The sequence below is a fragment of the Psittacula echo genome (assembly GCF_963264785.1).
Source record: "Psittacula echo genome assembly, chromosome: 6".
Lineage (NCBI taxonomy): Eukaryota > Metazoa > Chordata > Aves > Psittaciformes > Psittacidae > Psittacula > Psittacula echo.
In genome coordinates this window covers 8,314,690-8,333,904 of record NC_137743.1, presented here as the reverse complement: position 1 = coordinate 8,333,904, position 19,215 = coordinate 8,314,690, and the positions used below count along the sequence as shown (strand labels likewise).

General features: G+C 41.4%; 1 protein-coding gene across 1 annotated transcript in view; it reads right to left on the bottom strand.

Annotated features, from left to right (window-relative positions):
- GFRA1 (GDNF family receptor alpha 1) overlaps positions 1 to 16,898 on the bottom strand; it is a gene marked incomplete at both ends in the record, with an annotated part of 154,219 nt that extends 137,321 nt beyond the window's left edge. Inside the window, 3 exons of the mRNA XM_080621769.1 lie at positions 14,110 to 14,193; positions 15,478 to 15,780; positions 16,859 to 16,898. Of these exons, the coding sequence (XP_080477895.1) occupies positions 14,110 to 14,193; positions 15,478 to 15,780; positions 16,859 to 16,898 (427 nt within the window). The remainder of the gene's footprint in view (positions 1 to 14,109; positions 14,194 to 15,477; positions 15,781 to 16,858) is intronic.
- Between the last annotated feature and the right edge of the window lie 2,317 nt (positions 16,899 to 19,215).

Genomic DNA, 19,215 nt, shown 5'->3' with positions numbered 1-19,215 from the left:
TGAACAGATACATACAGACATACACCTCTTCTGCACAGTCCTTTCTAAGAAGCACTATGACAGAATCTGGTGACCCTTCCAAGCCACCTGTAAAGGTTTGGAAAACTCCTAACTGTAAGAAAAATGTGGTCTCACAGAATGACCAACCTAGAGTACAGTCAGGAAATTAGGATAACTGCATTTTTTTCCAATAGAAAAGAGCTGGTTTGGAGGAAATGTCTGGAAGTTTACACAAATGAGCCTCCTAACCTTCCTTTCAGTAAACCTGCTGTTGAATGATTTATGAAAAGAAACTTTCCAGGCAGGCAGGCCCAGAATTAGAGATGTGTTTGTACCTTAACTCTCCCTTTAATATATGTATTAGTCAGATTTTAAGTACATCAGCAAAGGTGATCTTAGCACTGGTATAGTATTGATTCATAGCACGTACTGGAAAAGGAGTGTTTGAATGTAATTTCAAGCCTTGTGTCAGAAAGGAACTGCACAAAAGAGAAAAAGCTAAAGTCATAAGTTTCCTGACCTCCAAGTGCTTGTGTCTGCCAAATATACATTAGCTCAGCTTTTACATTTAATATGAAAAACCTAGAGTCCTGCCAGCACATATTCATTCAGGTCTTAAAACAACTAAGGATAAAACAGTCAAAAGAACAAACTCAGCCAGGTCTTCTGCAAACCATGCAGCTTTTCCTGCTAGCATTAGCGGCAAAGAGGAACAACCTGGGTTAACATTTGGGTGTTATGATGTGAAGTAGATAAACACTTCATTTGCCAATTAAAATTAACATGATCTGCTACAACAAACGTGCTGGCATCACCTTGTCCGATACCACTACACGCCCCACCTTTCAGGTGAACTCATTCATTTAAAGCAAATTTGGGGTACTCCAAACCACGCAGAAGAAATGTGAACACCAAGAGTCCCCCAGTGGTAAAAATACCTCAAAGGAAACTTCTCTTCCCAAATACCTACTACACAGTATTTTGGGCAGCTAGCCAAAACCTTGTCTCTAAATAGCTGCAGAGTGATTTAAAGATGTGCTTAATACTTTTGCCACTCTTAAAAAATAAATAGCTCAAAAGAATACATTTTCTGCACACATCTGTGAAGTTAACACCTTTATAAAAACCTGTCTAGCTTTCCTGTTGCAGTCGAATAAATCATTCCTAATATGCACAGTAATTTCTAGATTTTTGTTTAAATACTTTCCTCTTATTGCATCACATCACACAACAAAAAGTCATTACCCAGAATTAGACCACTGCACTCAGCTACAATCTGGGGAAAAGATGGTAGTGAAGCATTACTCTGAAATACCAAGGTTTTCTGAGTTTAAACTTATTTTAAATCTTATAAATCCGTTTAAAATTCTGAAAAACCTAGAGAAAGAGTAAGTAAGAAACCTTAATTCTCTATGACACGCTCCTTGAGACTCTCATCTTGTTCAACACGTAGCACTCCTGCTCAGGAACATTATGAATTGTCACCCCAATCTATCAGCGACACACTCTGCCATAGAAGTAGTACAACCTGCTCCGTAGATAGAGGAGCTATCTGTTACAAGCACTTTACGCGTCTCCCATTCTGATAGCTGCAGTGGGAAGTAACTCTTCTCACCATAGGCCAGGTCTAGAATCATTTATTATATTTCTCAGTCTGGCTAAAGACAGAGACTAGGCACTTTAAGTACTCTACAGCCTTGAATATTGACTCTTTACAATGCAATCCCAAGTCCTTGAATTAGCACATTACTGCTCAAGGGGAGATAAATATTAGCTCTACTTTATTCTTTTGTACTAAAATAATCCATTCTGTAACTTATATTTCCCTTCGCAATCTAAACCAGATATTGCATAGTGCCTGTGCTACAGAAATCTGAGATTTTTTTCCTCAAGATTCTACTGAGAACAGCTTTAAAGAAGACATTGCCATTTATGAAATCAATTTCTTTTGCCTCCTGTTAGTGTCCTAGGCAGTCACTCCTTGATTGCCTTTTAGGTATGATTTTCATTTTATGATGTCTGCTTGTGTAGGATTAAACACATATTTATATCATTGAATTAGTTTAAAATAATGACAAAAAATCAGTATGTACAGTTGCAGCGTTAAAAATACAATTTTGAAAGGCAAAATAGAATGTTTCTTGTTTTCTTAGCTTGACAAAGTATTGATATCTTAAAGATTTTTATGGTGACATTTTCCCTTTAAAGCAGGACTGAAAGTTTTCAACATTTCAATCCTTGACTTGCCACAACAGGAAGGAGATAACCCTCTTCTTAATAATCTAAGGAATTTATAAACTTTACTTGCAATTAGCATAAACTAAAGCAAGTATCAGACTGCATAACTATTGCACAGCAATGGAGCACCTAAGCCCTAAAGATGACAGCTTCACAAATGCAACCATTCTCCATCTTGTTAAGTGATTGACATAGATAATTAAGAACCCTGCAGAGTGGCTGCTTGCAGTGGCTATCTCTACAAGTCATCTGTTTTCAGAAGTATCCCAGTAATGTCAAAGATGCCCAGCTACTGACATATCTTTTTAATTAATAAATATATAAATAAAGCTCACTCATCGCAATTATTCAATGTTTATGGCTGTGGTTATGTGATTAACTATGTCTTTAATATATTGAGAACCTCACCTTTTAATCGTTAGTTCAAATACAGTCCAAGAGGGTAATTACTGAAAGTGTTTATATAGTTGCATGGTGAACTACACAGGAAAAGCCAGAGGGGAAGGGGTATGTTAAGGGATAGATATCTGACCTGCAGAAATCACCATTATAATTGGCACCTTCTGCAAGGAGGGGAAGGCCTGAGTGAGGAATGAAAAATTACCTCCCTTCCCATTTGTAGGACTACTGGACCCCTGCTCTAGCAGCATACTGATTTGCTCAGCAGTGCCAGGCTGGAGATGCTGGAGGACTGACAATACCATTTTGCCAACAGCTAAGACATTTGGCACCATTTTTCTTCAAACAGGCTAATTCTAAATTTATTCTCATTTATGCTTTTTAATCTTCCTACAGCTCTTAGAGAAAGGTCAAGGGCATGAAGATAAGATATTTTTAGCTACACAGTAGAAATGTCTTAAAAAGCTAAATGAAGCTCCAAGTCGGATTCAAATATTTACTAAATTAAACTGTATGCCTTCCTCCGTAAACATTAACACAGTTAGAGTTTATACATTCACTTTCTACCCGACCCAGAAGAGACATTTTTAAACCGTGCAAAAATGTAAACCATAAACCATCACACCAAACCCTGCGTGCAACAATTCTCACACCAGTTTGTAGACACGATTAAATACACTAACACACCACACTTCTTTGCAAGTTTCCTTTCATTTTCTATTGCAAAGGTGGGACATTTGGCAAGGGGAAGAGACATCTCACAGATCAGCAGCCTTGGGGAATGTTTGACCTCTCAAAGGATCAAAGCAGTTTACTTCATCAGGTCGTAAGTGCTAGCAACTGCTGCAAGTTTGTTTCTCCATTTCACTACTGAGGAGACTAAAATTAAGTAAATCCATTATGAGAAGGAACTGCATGCTTTCTCAGTCTATATGGGTTTACTGTAGAGCTGTAATTTCCATGATTTTTCATCTGAGAATACTATAGGCAGCTCTTATCTTTGCAAACCTTTAAAGAAATCTGACAAGCAGATCTATCAATTTCTAATAGAATTTCAAATAGTGCACGCACCTCGCTGTCTTCAATCATGTCTTGTTCCATGACTGTGTATGTAGAGGAAAGACATGTTTGTCTGGGTGCTAACAGATAATACGAGGTACATTCCCATGGCAGTATAAAATGAACAACAATAAAGATGATAATTTACTTCTCTGTCAGGTGCTGTTCCTGTAGGTGTGAAGGAAAGCAAGTAAAGCTGCAGGGACTGGGGTTTGATCTGGTATTGTATTTAAATACACTGTAGTTGAAATTTAATTGCACTTAATCTGCTCAATAAAATTATCTTCACTGTTATTAGTATCCCAGCCCTGTATTATTATATAATCCTAACCTATTTTTAAAACAGACATTTTAATCTGCTGCTTAAGTGTTCATTAATGCAAAGCCACTGCTGTGCAGAATACATTCCACTCTATTAGCAAGTGGCAAGCCTGGAGAAGTCCAGATATTGGGAGCTGAATTCTTTGAAACTATTACCAAATGCTACTGTCACCTTTCTTAATTTTGTTTATGACCCTACCACAACAAACATCAGCAAAACTTAGTCCTTAATCCTAAAAGCAGTCCATTTGAAAAAGAAGATGGCTCTAAAAAGTGCAGTGTCATTTGTAAATACAAGGTGATACCATCCAAGTAGTCAAAAGCAATATATGTGTTCCTATCTAAGAGCTTTTGGATGGGTCCTTTCTTGTTTCATTTCTAAATCTGAGTAAATAATCTTCATGCCAACTAGCCTAAATGCATTAATTATTCCCTATTTTGAGAATCGTGAGATGCTCAATTATCTAATACAACTGTCAGCCATCAACTGTACTTAACTGTATGGAAGTTTCAAGTCCACTGCATGTTTATTTATACCACTAGCATGACACACTAGATACTTTATGAGACTAGAATAAGATGACATTATGCCACAGTCTAATGCTTAGCAATACAACAGGAACCATATTTGCTTTTTCTAATCAAGGAAATGTGGACAAATTGAATATTAGTCTCTTTTATCTTCGCCACACCCCTGCAGCTCTCAGTGATTTTTTTAACCCATAGGACACACTCAAACAACTTTGACAGAGGAATTAATATGAAGGTCTTAGGTATTTCATGAAAAACTGCAGGTTTAGACCCAAGTGCCTGCCGAGGATAAGGCAGGCACATCCCTGGCTCCAAGAGATCGGAGAGGGATCCAAAATCCAAGATGTTCTGAGAGGGAACAGGGACCCTCCTGCCATACAGTCCTTCAGCACGTGTGCAACAAACACCAAGCCAGCCACAGCATGTGTTGCCCCAGACAGATGAGACATGGGACAGAAGCGAGGACTAGTCGAGAGATAAAGTAGTACATGTGGAGAGGGCACAGCACAAGGAGAGAATATAAGAGCTTGCTTTGTGCAGAGATCGAGGGCATCCAGGAGATGAAGGATTCTGGTAGGAAACCAGGCTTTATTAGTTCCATTACTCAGGAACAGCTCCTTTTATTAGACCACAACTCAAACTTTTTACAGGGAGGGTAAGAGACTGATTTGAAGAATGCTGGAAAAAACAGAGTTTAAGGAAAGCTTTCAAAGAACAGGCAAAGGGTTGCCTCACCAGAAGTACCGATAAGGGAAGACAGGGAAGTACTGGGGGAATGGAGAACGGAGAGCACGGCTGAGGGCAGATGCAGACCAGAAAGCAAAGACATCAGACAGGAGAGCAAAGACAAGCCTGTCATAAAAACAAAAGGGAAAGAAATGTAGTCAGATTCCCAAGAAGTGAGCAGCTGAGGTAGAAAGCAGAGCTGCTCCATGCTGCAGCGACAGAGAAAGAAACCACTGACATCCTACAGCTGAAGGGGATATGGTGCAGGAGTTATTACCGTTCAGTGAGAGAAAAGCCAGGAATCAAAGAAGGGACAGCAGCATATGGAAAAGATACGTCAAGGCAGGGATGAGTTGTGGTTATTAGCTCAAGGAAGAGACAATGGTTAGCACTAGCATAACTAGGGTTAAACATTAAGAAACAGCAGTGGGCTGGAGGCAGTGGGACTAAGGAGGAGGAACAGGGAAATGGTGAATTCTGGTTTTGCAGAACTGAGCTTTAGTACTGAATTTAGGGAGCAGACTTTAAAAGGAAGAGAGTGGAAGCTTTTAACACTTCTGAACCTCATCAGCTGCATGACAAAACTTTAATGGGAAGATGCATTTTATGGACACCAGACAGTGATAAAATCATATAACCAGTGAATGCAGAAATTCATCTTTATTTATGGGCTCCTACTCAAATTGTTTGATATCTTCAAGTCTCTTTACAACCCATCATTTCTGCAAATTTCTATGCAGGAAGCACTATCTCTATGCCATTACACTTTGTGTCATGCATTTCATGTTAAATTTCAGGCTGAGTGCAGACTGCACAGGACAATAGCCTGACACTCATAAAAATTATCAAAGCATCGTAATAACTAAAGAACTATTCCCAAAATAACTCAATGGTCTTAATGCCCTAACTATACTGGCAGCATTGTTGCTGCATTAGTTTCAACCACAGAAAATGCAAGAATAGGAAAATAATACCAAAAAACCTAATATAAAATACAGAATTAGTTTACGTAAACAAAAATGATCACTTTTCTAAAAATCAAAGCTTTGAAGATATTCCTTTCTAAGGTTAAAACAATATAATGCACATTGTACAATAAGAAATGTTGGATACTCATTTGTGGTAAGTTCTGCCTTACAATCCAGAAATCCTTATTTCTTTTCATCACACACAAGCATTTTACTCCTAGTGTTTTTAACATACTGTCAGCTCCTGACAGATACCACTGCTCTTCCAAGGACTGTCAAAGTTATCCCTGAGAGTCAACTACAGGCAGGGTTATAAAAACAAAGTTCTGAAATATTTTAACATGTGAAGTGTGCAAATCACCTGCCATAAACCTCACCTTGCTGCGCCATCAAGACAACGCTGCAGCATACTCCTCTTTCAGGCACTGCTCTCTGCAGTTCACATAGGGACACAGCTCACAGACGTGGCACTTCAGGAGCCCTCCAATAAAGACTGCCATAGAAATACGCCTTCTCAGCACAGGCTTCTCTTTTGCACCTTTATAACCACTGGAATATTCTCAACAGCATGCTCAACCCTGCCCCAAAGCTACGCCACATGAACCACAGGCTTTTTCTCATTCATAATACCATGCCCCCAGCAGCCCCATCAGCAGACTGGTTGTGTCCAACTGCTTACCCCTGCCACACAGTAGTCTACAGATACATGGCCAAACTGTATTCTGGCAAGTTCTGGGTTTCTAAGGTCCCCTGGCAGCCCTTGCCCACTCCTGCTCACCACATCCTTGAAATGCCAGTACTTCTCATAGGTAACCAGCTTCCCTCCCTCAGTACCTAGTAAGTACCTGGTCTCCCCTCGTAATCCCACCAATATCACCAGCAGTACCTGTGTGCTTTTGCTCCTACTGCAGAGGAACTACTGTGGCTCTTACACAAACCATAAAGCTGGCCTGTAACAGGAAACAAGGATATGCGATTTGCTGCTTAAAAGCACATACACATTTGCTCATTTGGTATCTGGCCCACCACGCTATAATTGAGGCTTTCCTGCAATAATACAGATTACAGTGATGGCAATTCCACTCTCCAATGATACTACTCTAGACAAAGAAGACATGTTTTACTGTATACATTATACATTGTAAGCAAAATGCCTGGCTATCGTTATTCAACTGGCCATCTCCCAACACTTTCCTTTGAGGCTTCAGGAGAACTCTTCAAGTTTCCTTCAGAAGTTTTAAATATTCTCTCTCACTACTCCCAGAATTCAAGGAGACCTTGAACACTCACGCATAAATGCTCACTGTTGTATCACCAGATGCTTCCTCCTTCCAGGGAATGGATTTCATCTTGTTTCCCCACACTGAAACAGGTTGACAATGCCTGCCTAGACTACTGAGGCAAACAGAAACTCTACATTTGCTCAGAGCTGTGCATTTTAGATACTTGAGGACCAGAGACCTTCCCTTCTGTTTTACAGATCTTCAAAGAAATTAGCAAAAAAGTTCCAACAATCTCACAAGGAAATAACTATGGACTAAGCTGAAGATACTTACACATTCCTATTTGGGGTTTCAATGCCTGTTCATGTTCCTGCCAAAGTTAAAGCGCGCAGGCACGGCCTTTATAAGCTAGTCAATCAGTTACTTCAGTAAGGTACTTAATTCCCCTCTCATAATCAGATCTAGCTTCAAGAAATGCAGAAAACAGGAAATTCAAAGAGCTCCTGCAAGCCAACAGTCACCAAAGTGATTTTCTTTTGTGTGAAGTCCAATCTGATTATGAAAATGCAGGAGTGGAAATCAGCAACTGGTATCTCTGCACCCAGGTAACTTGTTATCTGACTGGAAGCCAGCCTAGTTGTCTCTGCAAAGAAAATCTGCAGACAGAAATGTCAAAGAACACAAACACTGTACATGCTCATATTAGACTTATTTTTGTCAAACTATTTTCGTTTTGCTAAATGCAGCTAAAATAGATGCCTGTGTTGTTTCAGGTTTTTCTTGCAACAGGCAAAGGGCCACAAATTCTCACTGCAGAAAGAAGAGCTAGTGTGCATTTGCTGTTGTAAACCCAGTATTATATATTGGTCCAAAGGCTATTATTTTAACGTATTACCTTACAAAGAAAAATGGGGTTGTGCATGTGACAATCTAGTGCAGGCTAAATTAACAACATGTTTGTACTCTTCTGTTATCAAAAGGCCTAACCTCACATCAGAAAACCAGAACTAAGCCAAAAAAATTACAACAGGAAACAGAATACATCATAATCAAATAAAAAGATTTTGATGTGTTATGCTTACTTCAGTGGGAACAGAATCAGATTGCAAGACTCCCATTAACTTAATAAGATCTGGTTTATTGTTTATGAAATTGGGTGAATGTGCAAGGTAACTAACATGAAGTATCTATTTTTTTAATGAACTGCAATGATATGGGAGGTAAGAGCTAACAAGAGCATTGTAAATAGTCAAGAGAAATCAACACATTTAGTATTTTGCAAATTAAACTGCCTTTGCAGAAACATGGCATCTCAAACATCCTAACAGAAATGTCAGAAAAAAGACATCGTGTTAAATTAGTAAAATATGTAGCATTTGAAGCATATACACACTTAAGAACAGAAGCGGGATTAGAGGCCTCAGGCACTAGGAATTGGGGACGTCATACAGTATTAATTCATGGGAGAAGCCACTAATTTACATGCCATAAACTCCAGAATGAAAAAGCAGCAAATCTGTTGGCTATGACAGAGCCTCTAACTTATCTTCTCGATAAACAATTTTAATAATGCTATATTTGGATTGTACAAAAGAAAAGTAATTTACCAGGTAGGGAAAAAAGAAGCAAATGACAATTAAAGTGTCAGGGACCTGCTAACCAGGACACAGCTCTTACATTAGCTCAAGAACTGCAAAAATTAATGGGGAAACATTCAATTCCTGATTGAATTCCTTGGGTGGCATGGTTTAGTGTGAGGTGTCCCTGCCCATGGCAGGGGGGTTGGAACTATATGATCTTAAGGTCCTTTTCAACCCTAACTGTTCTATGATTCTATGATTAAAAGAATTTTGGGGTTATGAAAATCTGGGCAAAGTTAATTCACTATGACACTCTGTCTTCTAGTTCTACAGCCCCTCTTTACAAGAGGCAGCAGAAAGAGAAAGTATAAGGAGCTAGATTATCCTTAAGGTCCCTTCCAACCCAAACCATTCTATGAATCTGTGAACCCTACAGGACCTTAAACACACAGCACACAGAAACTCTGTTTCTCTGGGTCTTGAGAATTCATATTGGAAAACCCCAATCTTCCACCTTTGCCAACAGCAACTTTTCCAAAGGAAACATGAGCAAGCCATTCTCTGTGATGTCCCTAACCCATCCCTGGGAAGGATATAATAACAGGGAGGGTCCAGATAGCTGTCAGCAATACACAGATTAGGTTTTAGGCTTAGGAAAGGGAAGTATCCCCTTATAAAAGTCTGCCAAATCTTGAACCAAGTGTTCTGCATACTGGACTTCATTCTTTTCCAGCATCAACTTTCTGATCTGCAAACACCAATTATACAGGATGCCTAAAAGACTTTGGAAAACTACTAATTAACCCACTCTCCTTCTGAACAACATAAGGATACTAGAGGAAGACCCAGAGCCATCTTCATAAATCCGATAGAAAGATGGCTAATTTAAATGCCACCAGCACACACAACACTTACGAGAATTACAGCACTGGCTAACCTTTTATGGACTCAACTTTTTAAATACCATGAAAAAACATCTCTGTCCAAAACTGTCTGTATTTGCACCTTTAGCTTATTTGGTATGCAAATCGCATGCTAACCTCATATGCTGTGCTACCCATGTTCTAATGTTGAATGATACACTTCAATGAACAGCCCTACGCGCTGTGCTGTCTCCTGAACTTGTTTTAAATTAAAAAAATTACCATAAAATACACCCTTTTCTAAATATAAGCTCCCAGATACCTTCTGCAACAGAACATTCCCAGAGTTTCTAAAGAGTAAACATCCTCTCATGAGAATGACAGAGTCAGGAAACACTCCTTTTCACATAAAACCATACGAGCCAGTTTCTTTCTGTCATTTGTTAATGACGCACATTGCAAAACAGTTTACTATGCTAAAAAGAAATATTGGCAAAATAATTAATTGCTATCTGTCTTGCATTTTAACAACTGGAAGCAAGACACAGCTAGCATCATGTAACCGACCAATTCTCACAGATTACCAGCAAAACCTGTTTCTAAGAAATACTCTGATCTACGTAGCCTGTTCTTTAAGATTACTTCTGAACATACACCATAACAGATACTGTAATAGATGTAAAAGAAAAAATTACACACAAAGCTGAACAATGGGATAATAAGTCTCTAATTATTAGGCAACTTATACTAGGTTAACTTAAAAGTAAATCCACGGGAGGGAAGCGTTATGTCATCCTAAATACTTTGATTTAAATAGTCAGTTCTTTTTAACATTAAGTATTCTATTTACACCATTTCACAGATACGGCTTAAGGCATTTTATTCAGCTTTAGTGGCTCTCCATTTTCTGTTGAAATGAATGAGACTTTTCAGAAACACTTATTTTGTATTTATTTCTACAGGTGCGTGCAGCTACAGTTTTTATGCAGGATATTTTCTTACAATATGCCACAGAGGTGACCACTACACTGTATCAGCTGATAGCAAAATAATAAGATATCTTCCAGTTGTGAGGCTCAATGTCAAATACAATACCAACTCAAGAGGCAAACTATTCCCCAGGTAGTAAAAAACCTTTAACAAGTGCTTAATTCAAGCACCTATCCTTAATTTGATGTGAAACTTACCAGTGAAATCCCATCAACAGATTCTGCACACACTCTAGAAGTTGATGGCCTTAAAATGTTTTCACCTCTTGGAAGTTATTAAGGTTGAAGCAAAAATGTCTGTTTAAGCAAAATCTTTACATCACAATAACTGACCCAAATCTGTTACTCTCCAAAACACACACAACAAGTCGTCAGTAATTTGAGGAGCTGCCTACCAGCAAGAAATTCACACCCTCGAGGCAGAAGCACCACATCAGACAGAGCGGCTCTAAAGAAAATCCGAACCTAGACATGCCAAAAACAAAACAAAAGACAGCCCTGTCCTTCAACTAGGAAGACTCACAGTCTTAGATTCGACCATGTGAGGGGTCAGAAGACTAGCTTTACAGAAGGAGCTTAATTATGAACTTAAAGTGTAGACAGAAAGGAAGACCAGACCCTTGAATACTCAGGATACTTCTTCACAAGTAAATCAAACACCTAACTCACATTGCTATTTTAGCCATCAATTTTTTTTTTGTTAGTACCTAAATATATGGTACCTTGGGCTTAACAGCCAGTACTACGATAAACAATTTTGTGGGTTTAGATTTTTCTCTCCTGTGTTGTTGCGGACATTGTGTTCAATTTTATATAGAACATTTAGCATGTCCTTCTGGTTCTAAACCGACTACACCACTAGTCCCAGTATAATATAGACTGCTTAAAAACATAAAACTCAGCTTTAGTAACACAACTGCATTACTTGTTCTATTATCATAACTAGAACAAGGGAGAAACTACGAAACCCTCAATTTCTTAAACCTATGTACACTACAAAAGACTTCAACACACAAACCAGTCATCTTAGCCAATGTTTTTCCTGTTATGTACCACAAAAGACAACTGTTATGATTTTTTATACTGTCTCAAAAATAAAATAAAGATGGCAAAAGCATTACACTTGATATATACCAAGTCATATAGTACCACAGAATGCCCTTTGTGAAAGGGCTAATCACTGCTTTTAATTACACCTAAGTAACTAATGATAACGAATACTGCAACAACATCTATAAACACAATGACCACGTTAGCAGAACACCGGTTATGAAATCCCTGCCAACACCGCTTGTACAGAGGTTTGGTTTGGTTTAACCACAATACAAAAATATTACCAAGTTCTGCTCTTTGGGGTATTTGCAGAGCCCTGCAAAAAAACCTGTAAGATCAGGCAGCTTCAGAGAATGTGACTTGCAGTAGTAACCATGACAATAAGAAAAATGCTTTTGCTAATCTTTTTCTTTCAGATTACAGTACTTCCAAATACTGGTGGTTTTCCACTGTATTACAACTTTTGGCTACCGCTCCCTGTGAATCTAGCCCTCCAATCCTTGTAAACCTGAAACTTGTGACAAAGTGAAGATCAGCTTGGGGTGCACTAGTAACACAGAATGAGTCCTAACCAGTACACCAGCATCTTGAGTGACTAGTGGTAGGATGGACATCACTTGATGCCTTATTTCATTGTTGCACAGAATAGGTAGGGAAGAAATTTGTACATTTTAAAGGTAACTACTTTGCAAGAACATGTGGCATCTAAAAAGATTAACAGAAGGAATGTACATAGGGTGTTTCTGTGGAGATCATAAAACTGCTGCGGTAGGTTAGAATAGGGCCCTTGGCACACCAACCATAAACTTCAACAAAACTGCCTGGAACTCCTCTGCATTGATTTTGTCTTGGTTTTTTATTAAGCTGGGGGGTTGAAGGAAAAAATAAGTAAAGATTCTTCAGAAATTAATCTCTGTTCCCTACTCTTTCCCCATCAGACTTGCTTACCAAACCAAGTAATGCTTTTAAGTGATGTGTGTGATTTGGACCTCTCTTCACACTTTGAAAAGTGACTAAAAGGCTGATTTTCAAAGGCATTAAGACAGCTAAAGATGCATTAAGTACGTACATTTTTTGAAACTGCCTGGGCATCTGACACCTATTTAAATCACTTAGTCCTTTCTGAAAGTCCCAGTGGGCAGTTATCTGCATTTTATGTGTCTATATGCCTCTGAAAATCTGTACCATTAAATACTTAACAACCTAAATCCCCTGGCTTTTAATGAGATTAAGGGTCCTAAAAAGAGTAAGTACTTCCGAAAATTGGTCAAGCCACTCTCTCTGCTCTTTTCTTCTTTCTTCTGAAGAGCCATCTACTAATACTTATCCACAGCATGTCAGTTAAGTACAGTTTTAACTGTCAGACTTACACATTATACTGCGCAGTCAGTTTTTTATGGAATTAAACAAAGGTCCTGAGTACAGACTGCATCCTCATAAGGCTTTCGGACACTCCAAAACAGAAAATTAATTCCAACTTGTAATCCCTTTGAATGCCCCAAAATCACTGTTTTAATAAATATGATCCAAAATCTTTGTAACTAAGGCGACTAAGAACCAAACAGCTGAGTTTTAATTACTGAGGAACTTATTCAAATGTCTATAAACAAGTTCTAAAAGACAGCCACATAGGAGCAAAACTTGTTCAAAGAAAAACCAGGCAAGGATGGAAGCTGTGAAGAGACTCTTTAAAAAGACAGCTCCAGAAAAGAAGGAATTTTAGAATTCAGGCTTTTTTAAACAAAAAATGTATGAAACTATAAAGCATTCCCTTATGCAAACACTTGAAAGCTTTATCTTCTGATCTTTAATGTCAATGGGAGGTAACTTGCTCTGACCACATTCCCCAAAAGGAACTCATTTGTAAATTAGGAACGCAGGGAATCAGATTGCCACCTACAGGAAAATTTAGCATTTATTGTCCGGCATGACTCAAAAAGAATACAAACTGCCATCTGGCCAAACACTCTTTTAGTTTTAGTTATTATTTCAAAAGCAGTAAGTATTTTCTTCTGTGCAGCTACATCATGAACTTCCTAAACACACAACCATTAACACTTCTTTTTATTCAAGAGAGTTTTGTTTGCATGCACCATAGCTCAACTACAAAGCAGCAGATTGTAATCACCTTTCAGTCAGCGAATTTTAGGTCTGCTTACCTGATACAATTGGTGCTAGTCGGAATATGTCTGACAGCCTGCTGTTAACTGGCTCATAAGGGGAGTCTTCAAGCAAGTCATTTCCTAAAGACAAAAAATATTTGGATTTGTTTTCTTAGATGACAATTCAGGGTAAGATTTTGTTGTTTACTTTTACTCTGAAGTTACTCTGTAACAGCAAAAGGTACTCGCCCTTAATCTGTTTATGTGGCTATTTCTCCTCAACACATTATCTGTAAAAACACCTGAAAGCAGCTGTTTATCCCTGTCACTATTTTCTCTCCTTCCTTCACGGATAAGGTCATAATTTGCAGAGACAGCCTGTGACATCACAGGGACTGTCCCATCTCATGCCAGCAGGAGAGGAGCTGTAGCAAGGATGTTCCTCTTCATCCACTCTAACAGCAAAGCTCTTTTTTTTTTGGAGGAGCAGTCCATCTACCAGCTAAAAATGAGCATCTTTGGAATAAAACACTCCTAACAAGATGCTGTTGGAAGGGAAACTTTTTATGATACAGAAACGTCCAAGAGCAGTAGGATAATTTATTATGCAAGTTAAAGAAAAAACACACGTATTAACTCATTAAAATGTTCCAGTTGATGCCTGCATAAATGAACAGAAAGGGATGACTTCTCCTTTTGCAGAAGCAGCTACAGAAAAGAGTTAAATGGGGACCACACTGAAATGAAAGATTTCTTCTTCAACTGCAGGGCTAGAGCAAAACAGGGCTAAACATTATGTATCTGATGTAAGGACCTGACTGCTCTCAGTAGACTGTGAGAAATCTGCCAGTGACATCAGGAACAGAAGTCCCCAGTCAGTCACTGTCATAACCCTTCTAAGTGGCACTTCTACACACTCACAAACTTCTTTTTTTCCTGCCTCAACATGCCCAGGGAATATTACTAGTAAACACAGGAAAGGAAAGAATAGACTTCCCCTTAAAGCAATGCTCCTCTTCATATTACAGTTAACTTTCAGCAAAGAGCTAAGAAACTAGTTCCAGTGGTCTTGTTAGGTGAGTCCTAATTAAGCAGTTTAAATATTATTAGGAAAATGTCTCCAAATGACTGTTTTTGTAGCTCTTGCACTTGCCAGTGCCCTCATCTTTTGACTCTGGCTTAGAAAGGTCAGCTGGGTCCCCTGGAGGAAACCCTCACTGTGGATTTCCCAACAAGAGGAGATGAAGCAGCAGCTGTTCCTGAGTTGGATGAAAGGTCCTCATTTGCAGCTGAAGAGCACAATGCGAATTACGGGGTCAGACCCTGGGTTTAGCCTCAGTGGCCGTAGCTAGCTGCGGATGTGAGTGGCTGCAAAATCACACACTGCGTTAGGGGAGTGTAAGGTTTCTGTGTTTTGCAACGTACCCTGTAAGCTCTGGTACATGCTCCAGTAAATGCGCAGGCAGTTTTTCTCCTTCTTCATGCCCCTCTTGCAGCGGCAGTTGTAGAGAGATTTCTGCTTGAGAGCTTCCATGGCGCTTCTGCATTCATCCTTTGCCTCCAGGCCTGTCGCCCGGCTGAAGTTGCTCTCTTTGCCGGCTACACACTGCCTCAGTGTCCTGTATTTAGTACTACAGCTCTGCTCCTTGAGACACTGGTCGCTGGCTTTCACGCAGTCCAGGCGGTCCCCTCCAGGCAGCGCGCTCACTTCTGCGGACAGAAGTACATCTAGAGAAAGGGGACACAAACCGACAAACTCTCACTGAGGGATGAGGCTGATTTAAGCAGGGCTCCAAAGCAGATGTATGGAAAGTACAAGGCACCTCCTCACGCAGCACATGCAGCCAGCCCCATACGTAGCACCTTGCAAACCTCCAGGGTTCACCCTACACCAAAAGCACATGGAGCTTTGAAGGTCTTAGATCCACTTTCGTGGGAGCCCAAGGAACCAGGATGCCTTAACCCTGGTGGGTGATTTATGAGAAAACACAGGAAGAAAAGAGGATCCACAGGGGTTAATGTGCCTGACAAAACAAGCATTCATTATTCCTTAGATCCACTTCGGTGGAACAAATAACCTTTCCGTTCCAGCGTTTAACCGAGGGGTTAAATATTCAGCCTCACTTTCCACAACAGCTCTGCTGTAATTTCAATTACATCCACAAACAACCCGCTCAGAGAGGCAAGTATCCTCCTCACAGATTGATATTGGCTTCTTTTTGCATCAGTCACTTTTCAAAAGCTGTGCACATTTCTGCTTATTCTACATATATAAAGGTAGAATTTATTACTCCCCACTCCATCTCTCTCCACGTATGATGCTTTTGCAAGAGAACAAAGCAAATTCCATTAACTCTTTCCTCTCCATCGTGCCCCCTGTCACGCTCTCCCAGACACACACCGAGATGGAAACGCACACATCTCCTGTGGAAAGGAAACCAGTTTGGGCTGCAAACCACTCGCAGCCGGGCAGGCTGCCAGGGTCAGGTGAAGATGTTTCAGTTGGTTCTTGTCACCCCCACACACACCTTCACAAGCAGCTGTATTAAAATGAAAAGTTTCCCTGTAACTTGCGAGAACCCGATTTACCAGAGGCTTACGCAGGCGAGTATCTCAGTCTGTAGTCTCCCAGAGCTTTAAGCGCAGACTGGGCTAACTGATGCGCGGCAGAGCCATAAAAACTACTGGAAACTTCACTGTTCTGCCTAAACAATAGACTGACAACCGTCAGGCATCCGATCCCATAAACCCCACGCTTTGCTTTATGAAGCGATGTACAGGCAGAAATCAGACGCCAGCAACTTACCCACTAAGGGCAAAGCGAAGTACAAGATAACGAGGAACATCTTGCTGTCTTCGGATGGTTTCCACAAACAAGCTGATGTGACACAACAAGGAAGATCAGCATGAAGATATTCCAAAACCGCCGAGGTCCAAAGGTTCCAAGTTCAGATCCATTGAATTAAAGGGAAAGTAGGAAAAAAAAAACCCAAAACCCAAACCCAACAACAACGAAAAAACCCACCCCTCTCTCCTCTTCACCGCTCCCAGCACCAGCGGCAGGAGCAGCGACGTAAACGCTGAGCGTTTTCCCTTAGACTTCAGGTCTGAGCAACCTGGAAACACAAGCCCCGACTTCACTGAGGGAGCGATAGACGCGCACGCACGGGTATATGTGTGTGCGAGTGAGTAAGCGGGAGCGGGGCAGCAGCGCCGGTCGCCTCCTTGGGTGGGCAGCGCCTGTTCCCAGGGAGGGACCGAGAGCACACGAGGCGACGGGGGGGGGGGGGGGTGGCGGAGGGGACGGGACGAGATCAGCGGTGTCCGTCCGCCCCTGGCCGCGCAGCACTGGCAGCCCCGCAGACACTTGCAGCTCTCGGCTGCGGCTCCTCGGGGTGCCCGAGCCGCCCGCAGGCGATTCGCCTCTTCCACCCTCCCCAGACCGCAACTTTATTTATTCGCCTGCGCCGGGAGGCGGTGCGCGGGGGGGTGGTGCGCAGCTTGCGCGGTGCGCTCGCCTCCGCCGCCGGGGGAAGGTGCCGCGTTGCCGCCAGTGGTGGGAAAGTTTGGCAGCGGGAACTGGGACGGGAGACGGCGCAGAGCCGGAGGGGGCGGCTGCTCTGGTTCCGCCGACCCGGGCGGAGCCACCGCGCCTGCGGGAGCCCACGGGCACGGCGCTCCAGAAGCGCTTCCGAGCGGAAACCGCCGCCAAGCAACCGTGCTTCTGGAGGGCTGGTGGGGCCGGTGCTGCTGTCTGCGCCCGGCGGGGGTGACTCCGCGTCCAGTCCGCCCAAGAGGGAAGCCCGGGGCGCCCGGCTGCCACCCGCAGGAGCGGAGGGGAGGACCGCACCAGACCGCACCGCCTGCCTTCCGCCTGCTGCCCTCTTCGGGGGAGGCCCCGCTCCTGCGGAGCGGAGGAAGCGCCGCCCGGGGGGAGGCGGGACCGCGGGTGCGCATCCCCGTCGCGCCGCTCGGTGCTCGGCGCGGGTCATCCGTGGGCCGGGGCCGAGCTGAGTGTATCGGCTTCCACTTGGCTCCTGAATAAACAAAGCGAACATATGTCCCATACTAGAGACAGATGGTTCGAACAGAGAACTATTTAGTGGTTTTCCCACAGTTGCTACTATGTAGCGCTCCCCTGAAACCCAACAAAACGCAATTAGCCTAAAATAGCGTCGGTTTCCAGATTTCCTTGTTTTCATGCGCAGAAAATTTGGTTCAGGTGGTTTTATGATTTAGCTGCATCCCAATAATAATAAACAGAGAAAAAGCAGTATATACATTACTTGGCACTTTTGTTAATGGGCTGTTTGTACCGTTGACTTAAGGAACTTGCTTCTCCTCACAATAAATTCTGCCTAAAGGAGTTTCCCTCACCTTATGAGATGGAAGATGATCAGGCTGGCCACTTTTATAGCGAAAACTGGCTGGCAGATGGAGCTAAACTGTTGTAAGGTACTTCAGAAACGCTTACTTAAAAGCTTAGCATATGCCAGGAGAGACTGAGAATATGACAGCCACAGAACCCGAGTGGAAGCTTTATACTTCTTTGTTTGTTTGTTTGTTTTTCTCTCCTGCCACTTTTTCTGAACAGACAGATCTGCAATCCTACCAAAAACAAATAAATAAACCCCTAAACTGTCTAAAGTACCAGTTCTCTCCATGAAGTCATAGTAGCCATGTCAAGTTGCAACTGATTAAGTAACAAGCGTGCCTTGGTGGCTTAATGTGAAGGGGGATATGCTCTTATATGGTCACAAAATATATTATCTGATACATGTACAAGGATACAATTGGAGAAACAAAGACAAGGACCAGATTTCTGGAATAGGAGGTGCTAAATTGGTGAGGGCATTGATGTTTCAAGACACCTTCAGCTTTTGAAGGAGCTAGTATTTAATGAACCAGATTGGCCTCCCAAACGCTTCAGTACAAATTGAACTGGGTGATAAGAGGCGGGTGATTACTTCTTCACTGATAGTTCGGACACCATTATGGCATGTGATAAGCTTTGTATATCTGTCTGATACACAGGTGGTATTATTCTCCTGCTATTTGCAAGTCTAAGTCTGGAATAGCTACAACATTCACAGCAGAGCAAGGCGAAGTGAAAAGAAGACTGAAATCCAGGCCACTATTTACAAAACCATTCATGCATTAATG